The 20,673-nt window shown below is 44.0% G+C and overlaps 1 protein-coding gene and 1 non-coding gene across 6 annotated transcripts in view; both read left to right on the top strand.

The window, feature by feature from the left end:
* Positions 1–7,302: 7,302 nt before the first annotated feature.
* Positions 7,303–11,409, top strand: LOC110071621 (uncharacterized). The gene is made up of 2 exons (XR_013542752.1): positions 7,303–7,441; positions 10,209–11,409. It is a non-coding gene; the product is annotated as an uncharacterized LOC110071621 (transcript).
* The window catches only part of LOC144583054 (uncharacterized), a 27,534-nt gene continuing 14,172 nt past the window's right edge, over positions 7,312–20,673 (top strand). For 2 of the 5 annotated variants that reach the window (XM_078388768.1, XM_078388769.1), the window contains exon 1: positions 15,911–17,654. Coding sequence is in view for 1 of the 5 variants with exons in the window: in XM_078388767.1 (XP_078244893.1) it covers positions 7,435–7,441 (7 nt within the window). In the remaining 4 variants the exon portion in view is untranslated. Of the gene's footprint in view, positions 7,442–7,786; positions 9,902–15,910; positions 17,662–20,673 lie in introns of those variants that run through there. The other 3 variants (XR_013542748.1, XM_078388767.1, XM_078388770.1) reach the window with 3 other exon arrangements.

Below are 20,673 nucleotides of genomic sequence, written 5' to 3'. Positions count from 1 at the left end.
ACGATTTATCCGGAACGGATTGCTAGATTGTTTACTAAACCTTTTATTGCTAGATTGTTTACTAAACCTTTTCGTAAGCTACTTTGGACTGGGCTGAACCAGTTTTTTAAAAAATTAGGATTAATTTCTAATTCCCTTCCCCACTGCAGGAATATCAGAGTCCTTTGGAATGTTTCCAAAATAATCTTATTGGCCTGTAGCCTGCTGGTTGTCCCAAATGGTGTAGATCAGTGGTTCCCAACCTTGGGTCACCCAGGTGTTCTTGGACTGCAATTTACAGAAGTCTTCACCAACTGCTGTGTTGGTCAGAGTTTCTGGGAATTGCACTCCAAGAACACCTTGGTGACCCAAGGCTGTGAACCACTGCATTAGCCTATGCAATTTATGGAAGAGTAGGCTCACAGTTCAGCAAGTGATCTGATGTGTTGATGTGTCTACTCTAGGTAAGACCTGCAGGCCATTTTGAGGATTAATTGCGGCGCTAGTCTAGTCTCTGTTTAGACCCTGATCAACCACACTTGCAGCAAATAAATGTTTTTTAGTAAATGAGGACTGAAAAATGTTAAAAATATTGGTATGCTGCAACAAATTACGTTTTTAGGATTCAGCGCTGGTTTCCAGTTTGTTTCCAAACTCAGTTCATGATGCTGGTCTTGAGGTACAAAGCCATAAATGGTTGGGGCCAGGATGTCTGAAAGTCCACCTTTTATGAGCCCAACTCAGAATTGCAATCTTTGAACAAAACTCTGTGTGCTCCCCACCTTGACGGGCTAAGTAGGAAAGCATAAGGACTCTCTCAGTAGCAATAATCCAATTGTAGAACTTAGTCCCCAAAGAAGTCAGGCTGGCTCCATCCTCGGTTATAAAATGGGCCACTTACAACCCCTTACAGCCCCAAAACAAAATCCCCCCCCCAAAAAATGTTTATTTTGTAGATGAAAGTCATTGGAAAAGCAGCTTTAGCTCTGAGTCACTGGGAGGTGGTTGCTCAAGACCCTACGCCCCTACCCCAGTCTAAAAGAACAAATTGGAAGGGCCTGCCCCAGTACTTCTTGCTTTGCTTTTTCTTATACTTTTTGTCGGGGAGAGGGGAGGCAGACAGGGGCTGATGTGGCCTACTAGGATCTCCTTTTTGGCCCTAAGCCTTCAGTTGCTCACCCTTGCCATATAATACATGTCTTTAAAATTGGCTTTTAAACTAGTTTTAATTTTGTTTTTAACCATGTTTTTAGAATCTGTTTTATTGTACATTTCTCAGTGAGACCTGATGGGCAGAAAAGCAATTACAGTAGTAACTGCTTTTCATAGGTTCCCCTTGACATTTAGTGTCCGACTCTAGGGTGCAGTGTTCATCCCCGTCTCCAAGCTGTAGAGCCAGTGTTTGTCCGTAGACAGTTTCCATGGTCATATGGCTGGTGCAACTAGACATGGAACGCTATTACCTTCCCACCCTGGTAGCACCTATTTATCTACTCGCATTTGTATGCTTTTGAACTTCTAGGTTGGCAGGAGCTGGGACAAGCGACGGGAGCTCACTCCGTTGCATGGATTCGATCTTACGACTGCTGATCTTCTGACCTTGCAGCACAGAGGCTTCTGTGGTTTAATCAGCACCACCACCATGTCCCCTAATATCTTTTCATAAGGGAATCATAAAATCATAAAATTAAAATAGACAAAGGGCACAATAAGATTCCAGGACCTCTTTCAGTCACCTATTGGTTCACAACAGAGCTGAGCAGATCTTTCTGAGAAGTGCACAAACCTGGCGTATGGGCCATGTTCCAATACTCTCCTGGCTGATGAACAATGTGTAGTGAGAGGCATAGGCCTTTGATACTGAAGGTAATGTTACCATTATGAGTAATAGCCTCTGATATCCTTATCTTCCATGTGAAATAAGGCAGTAATGAGCTAGAGATCAATGGATTGACTCAACAGAAGGCAGCTTCCAATGTTCAGAGAGAACAGAGGGTCTTCCTTTACTCTCATTCAACAGCCTTTTATTGTCCCAATCTGTCACATGTCACTTAGGTGTGCTCCATGTGAGATTTTAAGCTCCCAAGGCAGGACCAGCTGCTGGCTGTGAAAGAGGACCAACTGTTGAGTTTGACCCAGCATGTTGGCATAGCCATAGTACTGTACCTCTAATGCAGAGGTACTATGCAGAGACTAAAATTTGCTGCTTTTTACAAGAGGGAGTGGAGAAATTCCGGAGTCATATGGCTGTGTTGGAGTTTGCAATCTGAGTGGCATTTTTCAACCCAATGATTGTTAGAGATACTGAACATTTTTCCTTTTCCTGTACTGGCCAAATCAATAAAAATGGTGCAAAATTACTTATTTTTTTCTTATGTTTTATTGCATACTCTGTTTTCTAAACCCAATGCTCTGACAAGACACTGATCTGCTTACATTTGCTAAGGGATTGCACCAACATGTGAGAATAATGTGTCATCAAGTCAATTCTGACTGAAGAGTTTTCTAGAAGTATTCAGAAGCGGTTTGCCAGTTCTTCCTTCTGATGGCGCTCTGGGACTGGGCCTCTTGCCAGAAGCCATACAGCTAGAAGGGCATGTAATCATATACATTCCAGGCAAACGTGGCTGACCCTAGAGAGCACAACAAGGATTTGAATTCTTGACCTCTGGATGCAGGCATGTGCTCCATCCCTCCAAACTACAGGCAACTTGTTCAGATTAAGGCTGGCCAAAGCTTGTTTTGAATGGCAACTTCCAGCATTCCTTTCCACTGGCAGCACTACGTAAGGTTTATGAGTGTTGCAACCCAGCAGTATCTCAAGGACCATATTTTGCCACCTCTATATTAAAAAAGGGACTCTTCTGTTGGGCCTCTGGCATCACTAATACTTTTTATCTAGTATGGTATAGAGGTGGCCCATAGTTTAGCTTGACAAATTTTTCCTTCTATTGGTGGTACAGAAAATGACATAATTTTCATGTTATAGCACTTTGGAAGATTGAGTTATGCTGTTGCTGTAATCAGGATCAGATCGATTTATGTGATTCTGACAGAAAGGTCATCAGTTACTTTTCTGGCTAAATTCTAATGTCTTTAACTGTTGTGTGCTCAGTCAGCAGTTGAAGCTTTCTTTAGCTCTGCATCATTATCTATGGGATGGTAAAAACTATACCCATTGATTTTGTGTATATAACCTTCCTCTTAAAGGCACCAGTTTTCAAAGAGGTGGTCATACTGGACTGTTTCAGAATGTATAGGAAAAATAAAAATAAAAACACTGTGGAATCTTAAATGCAACAGATTTATTTCAATGTGAGCTTTCATGGATTATGGTCCATTTCTTCTGACACATGGATTGAAAAATTTAGTTACAGGTTTATATAAAACTATAAATTATCTGTGTAGTAACCCACTGAAGATGGATACAGGAACAGAATTGTAGTTTCAAAGCATGATTAACACGTGTAATAAACTGTTGAAAGTGTAAGTCCCATAACATCTTGGCATAGAGCCGTTAACTATTAGGTGAGCATAGGCTGAAATGCTAAAATATGGAATCAATATTTTTATTCATTCATAGAGAAATATAAAAATAATGAACAAACTGGATTTATACTGGGAAGGAACTTAGCTGACTTCATATGATGGGCATTAAATACAGTTAATCATAGTACTATGATGAAACAGAAAACAGAACTCTTAAAATTAGATGCATTAAAAGCATTTGATAGGGTAGAGTGGACCTACCAATTCTCCCGGCTGCAAAATCTAAGTTATGGGGACAAGCTCACTAAATTAATGGCAAAATTATATGGAGGCTCCAATGTGATTGTTAGAACAAATGACACTAACTCAGCACTCTTTCAGTTACATAGAGTAAGAGAAGACAAGAGTGCCTTTAATCTCCTATCTTGTTTGTGATTGCTGAAGTCAACAGGAAGTAATAGAGCCATATACTTGCATCAGCTCCTTTTCTAATAAGGCAAATTTTAGATCACTCCCAGCTCAGAGAAATGTGCAGTATTCTCCACATTTTTAAAAAGATGGGGAAGAAGTATTATCCACAGAATTAAAGGCCTGTTTAGTAGACCACTCCCCTTAACAAATGAACAACCAGCTGTCAAACAGGTGAAGAGTCCCAACTAGATGTGATTAAATCAAATATATTCAGCAACACAGATGCTAATAAAAAATGAAGGATCATTGTGCTTTATCAAAGACTTTGATGCACTCCATACTCAAGTGAAAAACAAGGTCAGCTCCCCAGAATATACAATCAGACAATCAACATGAGATATACAGGAATGCAAGAGGCCAGATTAGCATGGGAAACAGATCTCTCAACTGGTATCACACAGCAAAAATGGGAGAAAACCTGGATACCTGCCATTTAAAGCAGTTTGAGCTCTGATTAAGGAGAATGCCTTTAAAACCATCCTGAAATAGCACTGAAGGTATCTAAAATGAATGTCCAGATTTCCTCCTGTATGCTGAAGAGAGCGTGGCAGAAAGGAACAATAACCCGCCTAAGGGGGGGAGTGCCTCAAAGACCTCTGGAGGGCAGTGAGAGGGGCCCTATCTCAAAAATAATTTGTCAAAATATTGAGTACTGTGGAGCTTTGTATATGTCATCCATTTTTATGAGCCTTGAGTGCTGCCACCTCTGGTCCCAGTAGAATTGGCAGCCGGGGGGGAGGAGGGTTCTCCTGCAAATAATTCCATTGGCTCCAGGCTGCTGCTCAAAGTCGTTTTTATTATGAAAGGTGGTTTTACCAGTGGTTCCTTGTCATGGTCCCCTTGCACCACAGGGGCCCCGGTTCCTGGTACTTGTCCTGTGGCAGCAGTCAGTTGAGTACTGACCTTGGTTCCCATCACTGAAGTCAAGGCAATAAAGAAATCCAGCCCAGGAATGGGTGAGGAGCTTTTTCATGAGGGTCAGTTAGAGGCAGCTGGCTGGAAGCAACACTTGTCCTCTCTCTGCCACTGGTTATTGTGCTGCCAATGCCTCAGTGAAATAGCGGTGGGCACCATGGATCCTGTTGGGCATCTCGGGTGCCATGGAGCTGCAGATGCAGGAGTCGGCTGTGGTGCTGGTATGGTTGCCCTACATCTTGCCTGACCCCTTGCCTCTTGGCACCAGCACACTGGGCTCAGGAACTGGAGTGGATGCAGTCCCTTGTTCCTGGCCTTTATCTCTGAAGGCTGGAAAGCTGCCAGAGGATTCCTGCCAGGGATCATCTTTCGGCTCCCAAGTCAGCTTGGCCACTACACATTAGATGGGCACTAGCTGCTCAAAAGTGGAGCCCCAGGCTTTTCCGCCTCTGCTGGCACCTTGTCAGGCCTCTCCAAAGGAGAACCTCAACCTTCTTCCTTGCCTTCCTTTAATTCCCTTTCCATGCTTCCTTTTACACTTCCAGATGCCACTCCTGTCCCTGCTCCCTGGAAAAACCTGCACTTCCCACCCAACCTTTTGGGGGTGAGGGGGGTATGGGGTGAAGGCAGACAGCTTTCCTGAGCTGCTGATAGTGACCTCCTCACAGAGACCAAACAAACACCTGATACACAAGCAACTGATATCCTTTCTGGTGGACGCACAGTTCTTTGAAACAACAGCACAAGGGAAGTTCCTAGAGAGAAAGACAATACAGAATTGGCTTAAAAGAATATGTTTTTAGGAAGTCGAAAGGGATGGCTCAACTCTTTGTTCGCAACATGGAACCCTTTCATCATATCTACTGCAGAAGCTGCAGGAGAATTCAGACCAAAAGGACATTGCCTGGAATTTTGGCCAGATATGTTATAACCTTAAGGGACGTGCTGGCGCTGCAGGCTAAACCGCAGAAGCCTGTGCTGCAGGGTCAGAAGACCAAGCAGTCGTAAGATCAAATCCACATGACGGAGTGAGCTCCCGTCGCTTGTCCCAGCTCCCGCCAACCTAGCGGTTCGAAAGCATGCAAATGCAAGTAGATAAATAGGGACCACTTCGGTGGGAAGGTAACAGCGTTCCGTGTCTAAGTTGCACTGGCCATGTGACCATGGAAGATTGTCTTTGGACAAATGCTGGCTCTATGGCTTGGAAACAGGGATGAGCACCGCCCCCTAGAGTCGAACACAACTGGACAAAAATTGTCAAGGGGAACCTTTACCTTTTTATGTTATAACCTTAGGAACTGCACATATTCTCCACAGACAAGCCCTGTTCTACATACACACTGTACCTACATAATGGTTTATACTTAGAAAATTGTTGGAACTTTCAGGTAAATCTTGAAATGCAAATTAAAAGAAAAGCAAACTAGAAAAGGATTTTCCCCCAATCACTTTGTGACTCTGAGTGCAGAATCAATAATTTTGCCTGAATAGTAAATAAAACAGCTGGCTGGATAGCTCATTCGCTTAGGTATCTGGCTGTGGAGGTCCTAGTTCTGATTTTAATTTCCTACTGTGCCTTGTGGGAGAAAAGCCAGCCTGTGTGGACTTGGGCAAGCTGCACAACCCCAGAAGAAGGGAGTGGTAAACCACTTCTGTGTATTCTCTATGTAAGAAACCCTGGAAAGAGTCACCATAAATCAGAATTGATTTGATGGCACAAATTAAAAGTGCCATTTGATGGCACTTTATTATTAGTAAAGTGCTTACAAAAATGGATTATGAGCTAATGATCAAGCCTTTTTGACAAACTTTGGAACCTGTGGATTAAATCTGCTTTCTAATGGTTTGTTTATTCTACAGTTACTTTCAGATCAGTAGTAGAGTGTCCTGGAAGGCTTTAGTTTTCTAAAACTGGCTTTTGTATTACGTATAGGTGCGGTGGAGGGACCCAGTATGGGTTACTGTAGTTTGGAACAGATAGCCACCATTATAGTACAATTGTCTATAGAAAACCCACTGAGTTCAGCTAGGCTTACAGTCAAGTAAAGGTAAGCAGGTCTCTTGATTTTTACAATGCCATGAGCCGTTGGTGTTCCTTTTTAAAAAACTTTATTTTCCCTGCCCAGATCTCGTCGTGGAACTGGTTAGATTCGTTAGAAGGCTGGTTAGAAGGCCAGACGGCCAAAAAAAAAAAAAAAAAAAGTATACTTTCTCTGGCGCGCGCTCTCTCTCTCTGTCTCTGTCTCTCTCTGTGTGTGTATATAAAAATAAATGTGTCTCCTAGTGTTGCAAGTTACACGGATTTTGGAGGCAAAGCAAAGAGGAAGTTGCTGCCTTCTTTTCCTCTCTTTCTCTACCCAGGAACATCCTGGCTCCGAGTCCGTCGCGCCAAGGACGGCTTTGAGGTGCCTTTTTCCCCCCTCTCCTCCTGAGTCCAAGAATATCAGGGGCATCCTGGGCCCCGGACTTCCTCATTGCCCGACCTAAGTGGGAACTGAGTCTCGCCGCCGATCCGCGTCCCCATTGCTTGGAAGATCTTGCAGGATGTAGGCGAAATCCTTGGAGGGCGAAGGCTCCGGTATGCCAGGTGAGTGAGCGAGATCCGAGAGTGAAACGTACAGAGAAAAGGGGTCCACGATAAATGTCCGTCTGAAGGGGCGGACTGAGAAAGGAAGGAGAGGGGGAGCGGTTTTCGTGTTGCACGTGGAGGAGGCGCTTCTCTTGGACTGGGAATGCTTTGCCCTGGAAAGGAAGAAAAGATTGTAGTGCAGGTCATTGCAGGTAATGCACGTGGATTCAGGGACGTGTAGGGCGGTCTCCTATTTCAGCTGCAGTTACAGGCGCTACTGGGTTCAGCTGCTATGAGAACTCTATAGCCCTTCAGAGGATATTAAACTACAGCTTCCATAATCCACCCACCCTCCACTTTTAGGCCATGTTGTTTGGAGACGGAAAGAAGGCGGAATCCAGCAGCAATATCTGCAATCCCTATTCCACATCTACCTGCGTCCTTCAAGATGCTGATCAAAGTGGGGAAGGAAGACAAGAAAGCCCATTGGTGCTGATTCAGTCACTCTGCAGTGCTAGGAGAATATAAGATACAGACCAGTTCTTTCTTTTCCTTTGTGAAACCCTGTAAAATGTTCCCTTTTAGGGGCGAAGATTTTATGAAAAAATTGCCTAAATCACAGAAGTCTGATGTAGGTCCCAGGAATCATTCTGTTCCAGAACTGGATTGATGTGTTCGCGATGTTCTCAATGCCTGTGTCTTTCCATTGCGAAAGCAGACCACTTATTCAGATCCTCAATATTTCTTCTCTTTGATTCTTTCTTCATCTTTTGCTGTCTAAAGGTGTATCTGGAATTGTAGAGGTTTTTATGCTCTAGCATGATGGAAACATTGCTCAGTAACATGCTTCATATGCAGAAGGTCCAGATTTAGTGTCTGGCCAAAAAGGTTTCCTCAGACAATGAGGGCTGTGAAGGAACTGCCCAGATTGATTTTATTTATTTATTTATTTATTTATTTATTTATTTATTTATTTATTTATTTTAATTTATATGCCGCCCACACTACCCAAAGGTCTGTGGGCGGTTATTTAAAATATTTTTATTCTGCCTTTCTCCTAAAAAATAACCCAAGGTGGCTTAGGTCATTGGAAACACAATATTAAAAGGTAAAAACAGTGAATTATTCAAATATTTAAAAACAATTAATAACATATTAAAAATGTCAGGCAAAAGTATTACTAAAAACAGATTTAGAAGTGACAAAATACAAATCATCCCATTTAAAAACCTCTTCTAGACAGACAGTCAATAAGGGAAAGCCTGCCTGAAGAGAAAAGTCTTCACTTGCTTTCAAAGATGGGGCCAATCTAGCATCCTGTGGGAGAGAGTTCCAGAGTCTGGGAGCAGCAACAAAAAATACACACAAACTGATTTTGATAATCCTGTGAGGACGTAGTATGGGCTGCAAACCATTTTGTAAGCAGTTACCCTTCGTTTCTCTTTAGTGGGACTCCCATCTGCTTCAGGCATGTACTGGTTCATTATATCTACCATCTACAACTCATTTGAGGGTGGTATCTCTGCAGATCCCAACTAGCTGGAAAATGGTAGATAATGGAATGATACAGTTGGCATGGGTAAAAATAGTATCTGCAGGGAGTAAAAAAATGATAATAATATACACAGGTGCACCACACAGGTCAGTAGAGAAAACCAGAGTTACTCAGAGGCAAACATCTCAGCCTGTCTTGACAAACAACCAGTGTGTGGTGGTTCACAAGCCTTGATCAACTGGATAGGTTCAATTTTTTTCTTTGAAAAGACAGACTGAGTCAATTTTCACCCCCCCCTTGATATGTTTCATCTGAAACTCATCTGGAACTGAAAGCTACCTGGTCTACAAATAGTTCCACAGGCCTTGGAAAGAAAGAAAAAAGTACATGGTCTACAGCAGTGGTTCTTAACCTTTGTTACTCAGATGCTTTTGAACTGCAACTCCCAGAAACCCCAGCCAGCACAGTTGGTGATGAAGGCTTCTGGGAGTTGCAGTCCAAAACTCCTGAGTAACCCAAGGTTAAGAACCAGTGGTCTACAGGACAGCTCTAACTTTTTAGAAGTTCAAAAGCAGAGTTCTAATCAGGAGGAAGACTCGAATTTGGCATTGCTATGGACTGTATGAGCCATTTACAGGATGTGTGCTTTGAAAAACAGTTGGCACAGGCACACCCAAAGGGTCCTTAGACTAGTGGCAGGCGGAGGATAGATCAGAATCTACTGGTAAATCTGTGGGTGACATTTCTGACTTCCGGCTCTTTGAAATAGCAGAAACCAAAGGATTCCTCTGCTGCTCTCACCTTAGGTTGCACCGGCAGAACCAGCGATGTTGCCAAGTCTTTGGGTCTGAGTCCCGAGTTCGAGTGTTTGCTACCGAGTCCCAAGCCCAAGGCCAGAGTCGCTATTAAAAATAAGCTCCCCCCCCCGGCAGAATAAAAGGGAGGAGTGGGTGCATTCCAAGCCATAAGCAGAGTCTGAGTCATTGGGAGAGAAAAAAATTAACAGCATGACATAAGTCCTTCTTGGCCCACAATTTGAGTTTCAGGGATAGTTCCCTGGCTGGAACTAAGACAGTGGGATAACCAGATGTCAGAGATGCGAGACTTGTGGTTGGTCTTTAGGAACGCTGGCCTCACAGAATTGTAAGAATGACTACGATCATGTGTAATAGATCTCTTTGAACCATCAGGGAAATGCTTTCTAAATGTTACTCATTATTTCCCACTTTTCCTTTTATTGTGATAACATTATTCGTCTGGATTCTGCCTTTCTTTTCATATCCTGAACAGAAATAGAAGTGTCTCCTCTGGAGAAAAGTCCTGAACGGATGGAATTGCAATAAACACCCTCCGTGAGATCCCAAAGGAAAAGTTCCCAGGGAACTTTGGAAAAACAGCAGCAACCGGAAATGCAAAAGAACCAATAGTACACTGAATCCAGAAGGCAGAAATCTTCCACTAGAGGCTCCGAGGAAATAGCAAAACTGACAGGGTGGCAAACGAAGCGAATGTCAAAAAAGCAACATCGGTGCCTGAACTGTGGGAAGGTTTTCAGCCGAACCTCAGCTCTCAATGCTCACCCGAGGGTTCACACGGGTGAGAGACCCTACAAATGTGCAGAGTGCGGGAAGAACTTCAGCAAGAGCTCACACCTCATTGCTCAACGAAGAAGACATACAGGTGAACGCCCCTACACCTGTTTGACGTGTGGGAAAAGCTTCAATCACTTTTCACATGTTATTACGCACCAGAGGACCCACACAGGGGAGAAACTGTATAAGTGTCTAGAATGTGGCAAAAACTTCTGATACAGCTCCAATCTCATCAGGCACCAGACTGAACATGGAGGAGAGAAACCCTACCAATGCTCTGACTGTGGGAAGTGCTTCCATCGGAGCTCCAACCTTCTGATACATCAGAGAATACACACAGGGGAGAAACCCTATAAGTGCCTTGAATGCGGGAGAAACTTCAGCTACAGCTCAGTCCTTATCAGGCACCAAAGAGTACACACCTCTGAGAAGCCTTACAAATGCCCTGATTGTGGGGAGGGGTTCCATGTGAGTTCCAGCCTCCTGACACACCAGAGAATACACACAGGAGAGAAGCACTATGTGTGTTCCGTGTGTAGGAGAAGTTTCAGATGGATCTCACATCTGAACAGGCACCAGAAGATTCACACAGCAGAGAAACCTGTGTAAATGCAACAGGGACAGGAGAATGGATGGCTATCCAGATGTGGTTGAACTGCAATTCACATGAGCCCTAGCCAGCATAACCAATAATAAAGGAAGGTGGTAGCTTTAGTCAGGCAATCTCTGGAGGCCCGCACAGTCCCCATCCCTGCTCTAAATACTGAGGAAATTTACATTGGTGCTCACATCTTAGAGTAAATCTTTTCGGTGTATTCTTTTATACTCCTTTGTATTGTTATGTGCCATCAATCATTCCTGACTTAGGATGACCCTATGAATGAATGATTTCCAAAATGTCCTGTCCTCAATAGCCCTGTTTAGCTCTTGTAAACTCAACCTGTGGCTTCCTTTAGGGAATTAATCCATCGCATATTTGGTCTTCCTCTTTTCCTGTTGCCTTCAACTTTCCCAGCATTATCGTCTTTTCCAGAGAATTGTGATTTCTCATGATGTGCCCATAGTGTGACAGCCCTCGGTTTCAACATTTTTGCCCTGTTTCCCATGTCTTTTTTGTTGTTGTTAGGGACGTGGTGGCGCTGTGGGCTAAACCGCAGAAGCCTGTGCTGCAGGGTCAGAAGACCAAGCAGTCGTAAGATCGAATCCACGCGACGGAGTGAGCGCCCATTGTTTGTCCCAGCTCCCGCCAACCTAGCGGTTCGAAAGCATGCAAATGCGAGTAGATAAATAGGTACCATCTCGGTGGGAAGGTAAACAGCGTTCCGTGTCTAAATCATACTGGCCATGTGACCACGGAAAGATTGTCTTCGGACAAAACGCTGGCTCTATGGCTTGAAGAGCGGGATGAGCGCCGCCCCCTAGAGTCGGACACGACTGGACAAAAATTGTCAAGGGGAACCTTTACCTTTACCTTTCCCATGTCTTTTACCCCTGGTTTATTTTGCAGTGTTTATTCTGATGTAAAACAGGACAGTGAACAGAGAACTTGGTGGTTGGAACTTGATTTTTTTCAGAGCTTGGAAGACTCTGAAGCTCCCAGAACCCTCCCCGACTCATGCTTGATCTAAGATTCTGGGAGCTGCTCCTCCCCACTCCCCAGTAGCTTTTCGAGCCTCTCCTTCTGGTAGTGTGAGGAAAGCGCTGCTAGAGCGGATGGATGGCAATCTGGCTTGTCCTTCCCTTGTCATGATATTTTCTGTTGTACCATAAAAGAAGTAGCAAAGAGTTTTGTGGCACCTTAAAAAAAGGTGCCGCCTGAACCAGCCTGGATGACAGAGAGCCAGCTGAGCTGGCATTAAAGAAGCTTTTCTGAATCTAAACCCCTCCCACTCTAACGATGGTTGAAATTGATTAGGACTGCCATCACTTTGGCTAGGGTCTGTGCTAGCATTAGGGTTGTATCTTTTGGCTGAGGCTTGGATTGGGTATTATTCAGATTCTCCCTCACTCTGCCCCTTCTGTGCCCCCACTTTTTTTACTCTTTTGCAGCCTGATCTTTGCTAGTGTCATGCCCTGCTGCTGGCAAACCTTTGTCCTGACAGACCTCTGAGATCCCCTGGCCTAAGGGGGTGTGGCAATCTACCTTTGTTGCCGCTATTTGTTTGGATCTCAGAAAGGATCGCGCCCTTCTTCCTTCACGCTGCCACCAGGTATTCTCCTAATACCAAAACTAAGGGTTATAGAACTTAAGAATCGGAGATTTAATTAAGTATTCTTTTATTGTCAAACAAATCATAAAGGTAAATCACATATGAACTGTTTCAAATACTGTATTAACACGTATTGGATCATGTAGGCAATCACTTTTATTCTGTATACTTTCAATCAATATTTCTCTTGTAGTGTTTATACTTTCATTCCTGCTTGTACAATACTGTTTAAACTTCTCAATTCCCTCTCCTAACACTCTCAGCTCAAATCCCTAATTCTCTCCTTCTCTCTTCTAAACCCTAACTCTCTCCTTTCACCTCTCCAACTGTCTCTCTAACTCCGCCCCTCTTGCCCTATCCTTGGCTCCTCCTTCTTGAGCTTCTGTGATGGACAGGCAGGGATGACATCACCTTTTGGCATTTCGCTACAGGGGGTTCTGCCTGCACCAAGACAGTTGTGTTGGCACAAAAGGCTCTCCCCTCCCCTCCTCATTCCTGATCCACTACAGAGGGCATGTCTCTGAATCAGAATGATTCTGTCCGACAGAAAAGTTAAAGTGAGTCCGCAGCATGGAACTGCTGGATTGCATTGAACCACGGTTGCATTCTAGCCATTTATTTCTGACTACAGAGAGTAGTCTTGGTATAAATTCATACAGCATTGCTAAATTGATTATCACCTGTCACTGTGGTTGTGAAGGGCTGTGGGCCATAGGTTGCACACATTAATGCTCTAATTGATTTGCCGGTATTTTTCCTTTTACATGCAATTTCCTGTTGACTTCACTGTTTACAGTTCCCCCATTCAATTCTCTCTGTGTATGTGAGTATACAGTATATTGTACCCATGTGTCTGCCTCTGTCTCTCTGCCCTTTCCCATCAATTTAACCATGCATCTGATGAAGAGGACTCATGATCTAGACCACCAAAACATATTTATTAGCCTTTCAGATGCCACAAGACTCTCTGTTGATTTTATATCAATAATAATACTGTACTCTTAAATTCAGCAGATGGTTTTTAGTGGCTCAGGACAGGGTTGGGGGGATAATATGTTTGTCTTTATTTTTTAAATCTTTTCCATGTCGTATTTTATATATTTTTAACCTTTTGAGCATAAGAGGTGAGGCATGGTAGAAGTAGAAATCAAAGTCTCTAATGCCACCTCATCTTCTGTGTCTCATCATGGCTGCTGTCATCATCCTGGCACCTTTGCTTATCAATTCAGAGCTGCCAACTATGTGCAGTGCCAACTCTGGAATCAGAGCCACCAGTGGAATCCCCTTTGTAAATTTCTCTTTGTTAGCTGTCTTTCCTTGACCTTAGTGATTTGGTGATGTATGGAAGTGAGAGCTGGACCATAAAGAAGGCTGACAGATGAAGAATTTATGCATTTGAATTGTGGTGCTGGAGGAGACTCTTGAGAGTCCCATGGGCTGTGAAGAGAACAAACCTATCCATTCTGATGGAAATCAACCCTGAGTGCTCACTGGAAGGACAGATCCTGAAACTGAGGCTCCAATACTTTGGCCATCTCATGAGAAGAGAAGAATCCCTGGAAAAAACACTGTTGTTAGGAAAGTGTGAAGGTAAGAGGAGAAGGGGACGACAGAGGACGAGATGACTGGACAGTGTCATCAAAGCTACCAAGATGAATTTGACCCAACTCCGGGAGGCAGTGGAAGACAGGAGGGCCTGGCGTGTTCTAGTCCATGGGGTCACAAAGAGTCGGACACAACGACTAAACAACAACAAAGTGATTTGGTACCAGTCAGAGGAGATAAGTCTCATGAAGAGGTCTTTCCCACCTTGCCCCCTTTTCATTATTTAATTGGAGATAACCATGTTCTAAAGAACACCAAATCTTAATACAGCAGTGATAAAATACTGAAGAGTCCTCACCTTGGCAATAATTTGATCTGATCCAGATTTTTGTCCATTACTTTTTTCCTGTGTTGCCACATTCATTTATCAATTGCTCTATTGGTTCTTTGAGCTCTATAAACAAGGCTTAGCAGATTCAAAAAAAGAGTATGCTGCTTATATATCTTCCCATAGCACTTAAAGCACTCTCTAGGTAGTTTACAATTTAATTATGCAGGCTACATAGTCACCCCTCCCCCCAAAAGCTGGGTATTTAATTTACTAACCTCAGAAAGATGGAAGGCTGAGTGAACCTCGAACTAGCTACCTGGGATTGAACACTGGGTCATGAACAGAGTTTTGGCCACAGTACTGCAGTTTAACCACCATACCATGCAGCTCCTTGTTTGTCACAGATCTGTGTTAAGTGAAACAACCCGAACCTCCATTTAAGACTGAATATTCATTGTACTGTACTAAGATCTCTCAGATTTGTCTGCTTTGGCCTGGAATCTGATAGGCTTGGACAGCCATCTTCAGAGATGTGAACTACAATTTCTTCATCTCTGTTCAGTACATCTTTGTTTCAACGCTGTATGCGAAGCTGGAGTGTCCTCTCCAGAGCACAAAACCTGGGTAAAATAATATGGAGGATAGGCTGTTACCCAAGCAGCAAATCCCCCCTCTCCACGTCACTGAAATAATCCAGTGGAAAGGCAAGGGCCAATACAACTGGTTCCAGCAATGTCGCAGGAGTTGCCAGAATGACACAAACTGTCTCTGGGACCCCGGCTCCAGATTTTGCCTCTAGGTTGACTCCTGAAGCCTTTTCCATCAGTGGATATAGCCACAAGGCAGTGGAGGTTTGAAATCTGAGTTTTCCTTCTCCTCAGCACATATGTGGTTCTGGCTACAAAACATGCTTTGTGTGCTTGTAGCAATAGATTCAGTCCCTGGCATCTCCAATTGAAAAGTAAAGTGAACCTCAAATGGTCACTGAGAATTCAAAAGAAACTCCACACAACAGATTAGACTGAAAGTACAGTATTTATTATTCAAATGCAATTCAGACCCTTTAGATTTGTCATGGTGCTTCACGTGGGATATTCTGCAGAACTCATCTATATTGATTGCCTAACCTCTTTGTCCTGTAGCTATGATATTGTCCCTGATGAAGGTCCATTAGAATTTAAAGGATACAGAATGTACAATGTACATTTTTGGTCAGCTTCAGTTTAAGTTTTGGTTGGAAAGAGACTTGTCTGGGCTGCAACAGAGCCAGTCCCAAAGCTGGACTGGGCTAAATGGTCCAGTGGTCTTCAGAGGATCCTCCATTCTGCCTTTTTTTAACTAACTGCAGTGGAAGCATTTGTATTTTGATCTCCATCTTATGCTCTGCAACACCCAAAGGGCATTTGATAGCCATTCTGTCTGCAATTAATACTTTTGTGTACCCACCAAGCAAAGGCAATTTCCTTTCTCCCCACACTCATCGTCTTGATAACCCAAGGTTTCCTCTGTCATCAGACCCAAAGCAGCTCAGCTTCAGTAAAGTGAGGGCTATGGCAGTGGAAGTGGTCAGCATTATGGCCACTGGTGTGGGTACTGCATCATACTGTTGTGAGACTCACCTACTGTGCTCTGCACATGCAAGGTAGAATCATATTTTGGTGAGCACAATGAGACAGGTGGAATAGGTTGCAACTTTTGTCACTTCTAGTGGATCACATTTTTAATGCCATTGAATTTTTATCCTGATCAAAAACTAAGCACTCTCCCTGCAAGTTGAAAATCAGCATCACAGGAATGTGATTATTCCTGATGTGCTAGTTTGGAGGTGGGTGATTCTTCACGAATCATAGAATAATGCAGTTGGAAGGGGCTTATAAGGCCATTCAAATCCAAACCCCTGCTTGATGAATAAATTCAAGATGGCTGTCTAGCTTTCTCTTGGGTGCCTTCAGTGTTGGAGCGCTCACCACCTCTCAAGGTAATTGGTTTCAGTGTTGTATTGCTCTAACAGTTAAGAAGATCCTGTTTTTAACATAGGAAGCATTAAAAATGGTATATTCCATTGCAATTAGAAGAGATAGGGTCTGCTTGACCACCCGCATTCTATTGCATGTCCTTAGATTAGTCCTTAGGCTAAGCTATATCAGGACAGCAGAACGGGATAATACGCTGCAAAGATGGTTGAATAGGCTGTATGATTTCAGAATGTAGATTGCGGGAGTTATATTTCTGACACCTTCTTTAAAAAAAGCTCTCTGCAAATAGAAAACTAGCCTTTCAAGCAAGAGGCTGGCAAGAATACTTTCACCCACTTGGGAGGGTTCCTTTGGCTAAGTGCTCAGAAATGTTATTCTGAAATCCCATGGACCCTTGTTTCTAAATATGGCTGAAATCCTGTTGTTTAACATAGTAAGCTGCAATAGAGTAGACCCATTGAATCTATGGGGATTTTAGTGAGTCAGCTCCTCTATACGTTCCGTGGATTCAAATTGGTTCACTCTCGTCTTGTCTTCTCATGGTAGGTCCGAAAAACGATGGCTTTGATCTTGTCCTTAGTTTCTAGTAAGATTTCAGGCTTGGTTTTATTTGGAACCCACTGAGTTGTCTTTCTAGAGCTCCCGCTGTACCCGGAAAGCAACCCTACAAAACCATTGTTTCAAACAAGGCGGTTATTCTGTCTTGTGTTCGCTTTCTTTGTCGTCAGATTTCCACTTCCACACAGAATATATTCGGAAAGACCGTGGCGCGGGGCGATCTCAGCAGCGGCCTTCAAATCCCCATCTCCTCCCGCTTCCTCGCACCGACGAGGAGGGCGCTGCTCGGGCCTCGCAGGGCCGAAAGCACCGCTTTTTTTCCCTCCCTTTTAGCGCAACCGGGTGAGGGAGAAAAGGGACTTCCTGTCGTCGGTGGAGGGGCGGCCGCCATCGCGAGCGGGGCTCGGGGCTGCGGGTGTAGCCCCCGGGGTCCGCAAGAGGCGGGGAAGGAAAGCCGGTCAGCCCCTCCCTGGTCAGACTGTCGCAGGCGGGCGGGGACTGCGAGCAAGCAGGGAGCCGCGCAGGTAAACGGTGGGAAGAAGCGCTTCTTGCAGCCCCCACCCCATCAGATAACATTTGGGAACGAGGAGCCCCTTAGGCTGGCTGGGGCAGCGCTTGGGTGGGGGGAGTCTGCCCGCGCCCCCTTGGCCTCCCTATTTCCACAGTAGGGCGCAACTCGTTTTTATTAGCAAAGACAGAAGGAGCGGGTGTGCTGTCCTTGGTTGGCTCTCCGGGTATTTAGGAAAGAGAACGCGAGAGGAAGCCTGCCGGCTTGGACCGAAGGCCTCTCGGTTTTTGGAGATGCCAGTCAGAGGCTTCTGGAAAGCCTCCGACTTGGCCGGCGGCGGCACCAGGGCGGGCTGTTGTTAACTTGTGGCTGAAGTCATATAAGGGGGTTGGTAACTTTCGCAATCTGAATACCCAAATACAGTAGCAGCATACCGTAATATAAGCGTCATTTTCTATATCTGAGCATTGCAGCTGGGTAAAGCTTGTAGACTAAATTGGGGGAGAGAATGCATTTGTGTATTTGTATGTACACAGTAGTATATGTAAAAGGTAAAGGTTCCCCTTGACAATTTTTGTCCAGTCGTGTTCGACTCTAGGGGGCGTTGCTCATCCCCGTTTCCAAGCCATAGAGCCAGTGTTTTGTCCGAAGACCATCTTCCGTGGTCACATGGCCAGTGCGACTACGGAACACTGTTACCTTCCCACCGAGGTGGTCCCTATTTATCTACTGTACTTGCATTTGCATGCTTTCGAACCGCTAGGTTGGCGGGAGCTGGGACAAGCAACGGGCGCTCACTCCGTCGCGTGGATTCGATCTTACGACTGCTTGGTCTTCTGAGCCTGCAGCACAGGCTTCTGCGGTTTAGCCCGCAGCGCCACCACGTCCCACTTATGTACATATGTACGTATATGTACACATCGCTTTTCCCAGCTCCTACCAACCTAGCAGTTCGAAAGCATGTAAAAATTGCAAGTAGATAAATAGGTACCACCTCGGTGGGAAGGTAACGGTGCTCCGTGTCTAGTCACGCTCTCCATGTGACCACAGAAACTGTCTTCAGGCAAACGCTGGCTCTACGGCTTGGAGACGGGGAGGAGCACCGTGCCTTAGAGTGGAACATGACTGGACTAATATCAAGGGGAACTTTTACCTTTATGTACATAGTACACATAAAGAAATTTATTATTTATTATTTATTTATTTATTTAATTTATATGCCGCCCACACTACCCAAAGGTCTCTGGGCGGCTTACAGCATTTAAAATACAATAAAGATATGTAACAATTAAAATACAATTAAAATATATATAAAATTGCCATCGGACCCACAGCTAATATTATTTCAGTTAAAAGCCTTCTGGAAGAGGAAGGTTTTGACCTGGCGCTGAAATGTCATCAGTGTTGGCGCCAGACGAATCTCAGTCGGGAGGGCATTCCATAGTCTGGGGGCAGCTGCCAAAAAGGCCCTTTGTCTACAAGCCGTCCCTCATACCTCCTTGAGGGACGGCTCTTTCAAAAAGGCCCCCTGGCTAGATCTTAACTGCCGGGTAGGCTCATATGGAAGGAGGCGGTCCTTCAGGTATCCAGGGCCCAAGCAATCTATATAAACATTTTTTAATTTACTAGCTGTGATAGGCTGTTATATTCTCTGTGTACTTCATGCAAGCTAATCCTTCACAGTGATTGATTGTCCTTTCCTCCTCCCTGTGTGGCCGTTCTTTATTTCTTTGCATGAGAAGTACAGTGGGGTCTTGACTTGAGAACTTAATCCGTATTGGAAGGCGGTTCTCAAGTCAAAAAGTTCTCAGGTCAAATCTGCATTTCCCATAGGAATGCATTGAGAACCATTTGATCCGTATCTGCTCTTTTCCGTCCATAGAAACTAATGGGAAGCTGCTATTCTGCCTTCGACCAGTAGAGGGGGATATTTTGTTTCTTTTTTTTCTTAGGTCAAGAAAGGTTCAGGGAAGGCAGGGAAAATACAGTCCAGGCAGTACCAGGAAGTCCGAAGACTGTCTCCCAATCCACTCTCTAAACGCTGGGAGGAGTGAGGAAGCAGACAGGCACCCTTTTCACTGGCCAATAGTTAACTGAAAGTTCAAATTTTGCACTTTCCCTGCCTCCCACGTGGGTTTTTTTCAGTTTGTAATTCAAATCTAAGTATGTAAGTCAAGTCAATATTTTCCTATGAGAGTGGTTTGTAAGTCAAAATGTTCTTAACTCAGGCCGTTCTTAAGTCAAGACCCCACTGTACAGTTAGTGGAATACATTACTGAAAAACTTGGAGAAGTGTCCTGGATCATTTTCACCCAGTAATATCAAGGACATTTGGGCCAATTAACACCAGATTTTGCATACTGTCCTGCACCCTTATTGTTTGGCACAATGGTGTATATGTGGGACAGCATAGTTCTGTACACCTTTTCCCACTCCAAGTCTACTTTCTGCCTGCCTCAATCCATCTGTTTATGGAATTAAACTAATTTCTCTTGCAATATATAGCAAGAGAATATTATATATATAAGTTCTCTCTCTCTCTCTCTCTCTCTCTCTCTCTCTCTCTCTCTCTCTCTCTCTCTCTCTCTCTCTCTCTCTCTCTCTATATATATATATATATATATATATATATATATATATATATATATATATATATATGTATATATATACACACACACACACACATACACACACACAGAGTACTGTATATATGTATACAATGGTTCTTCACTAAACAGTTACCCCGCATGACAGTTTTTTCACTAGACATTGACTTTTTGGGATCGCTATAGCGATTCGCAAAACAGTGATTCCTATGGGAGAATTTTGCTGGACAATGTTTGGTCCCTGCTTCACAAACCGATTTTCGCTAGACAATGATTTTGACAGCTCCCTCCGCGCACGCAAAACAGATATTTTTGGGACCTAAGCTTCGCAAGACAGTGATTTAAACAGCTGATTGGTGGTTCGCAAAGCGGCTTTCCTATGGCCAATCTTCGCTAGATGACGATTCTTCCCCATTGGAATGCATTAAA

The sequence above is a fragment of the Pogona vitticeps genome, chromosome 2, assembly GCF_051106095.1.
Source record: "Pogona vitticeps strain Pit_001003342236 chromosome 2, PviZW2.1, whole genome shotgun sequence".
Taxonomy (NCBI): domain Eukaryota; kingdom Metazoa; phylum Chordata; class Lepidosauria; order Squamata; family Agamidae; genus Pogona; species Pogona vitticeps.
This window is presented reverse-complemented; position numbering and strand designations above follow the sequence as displayed.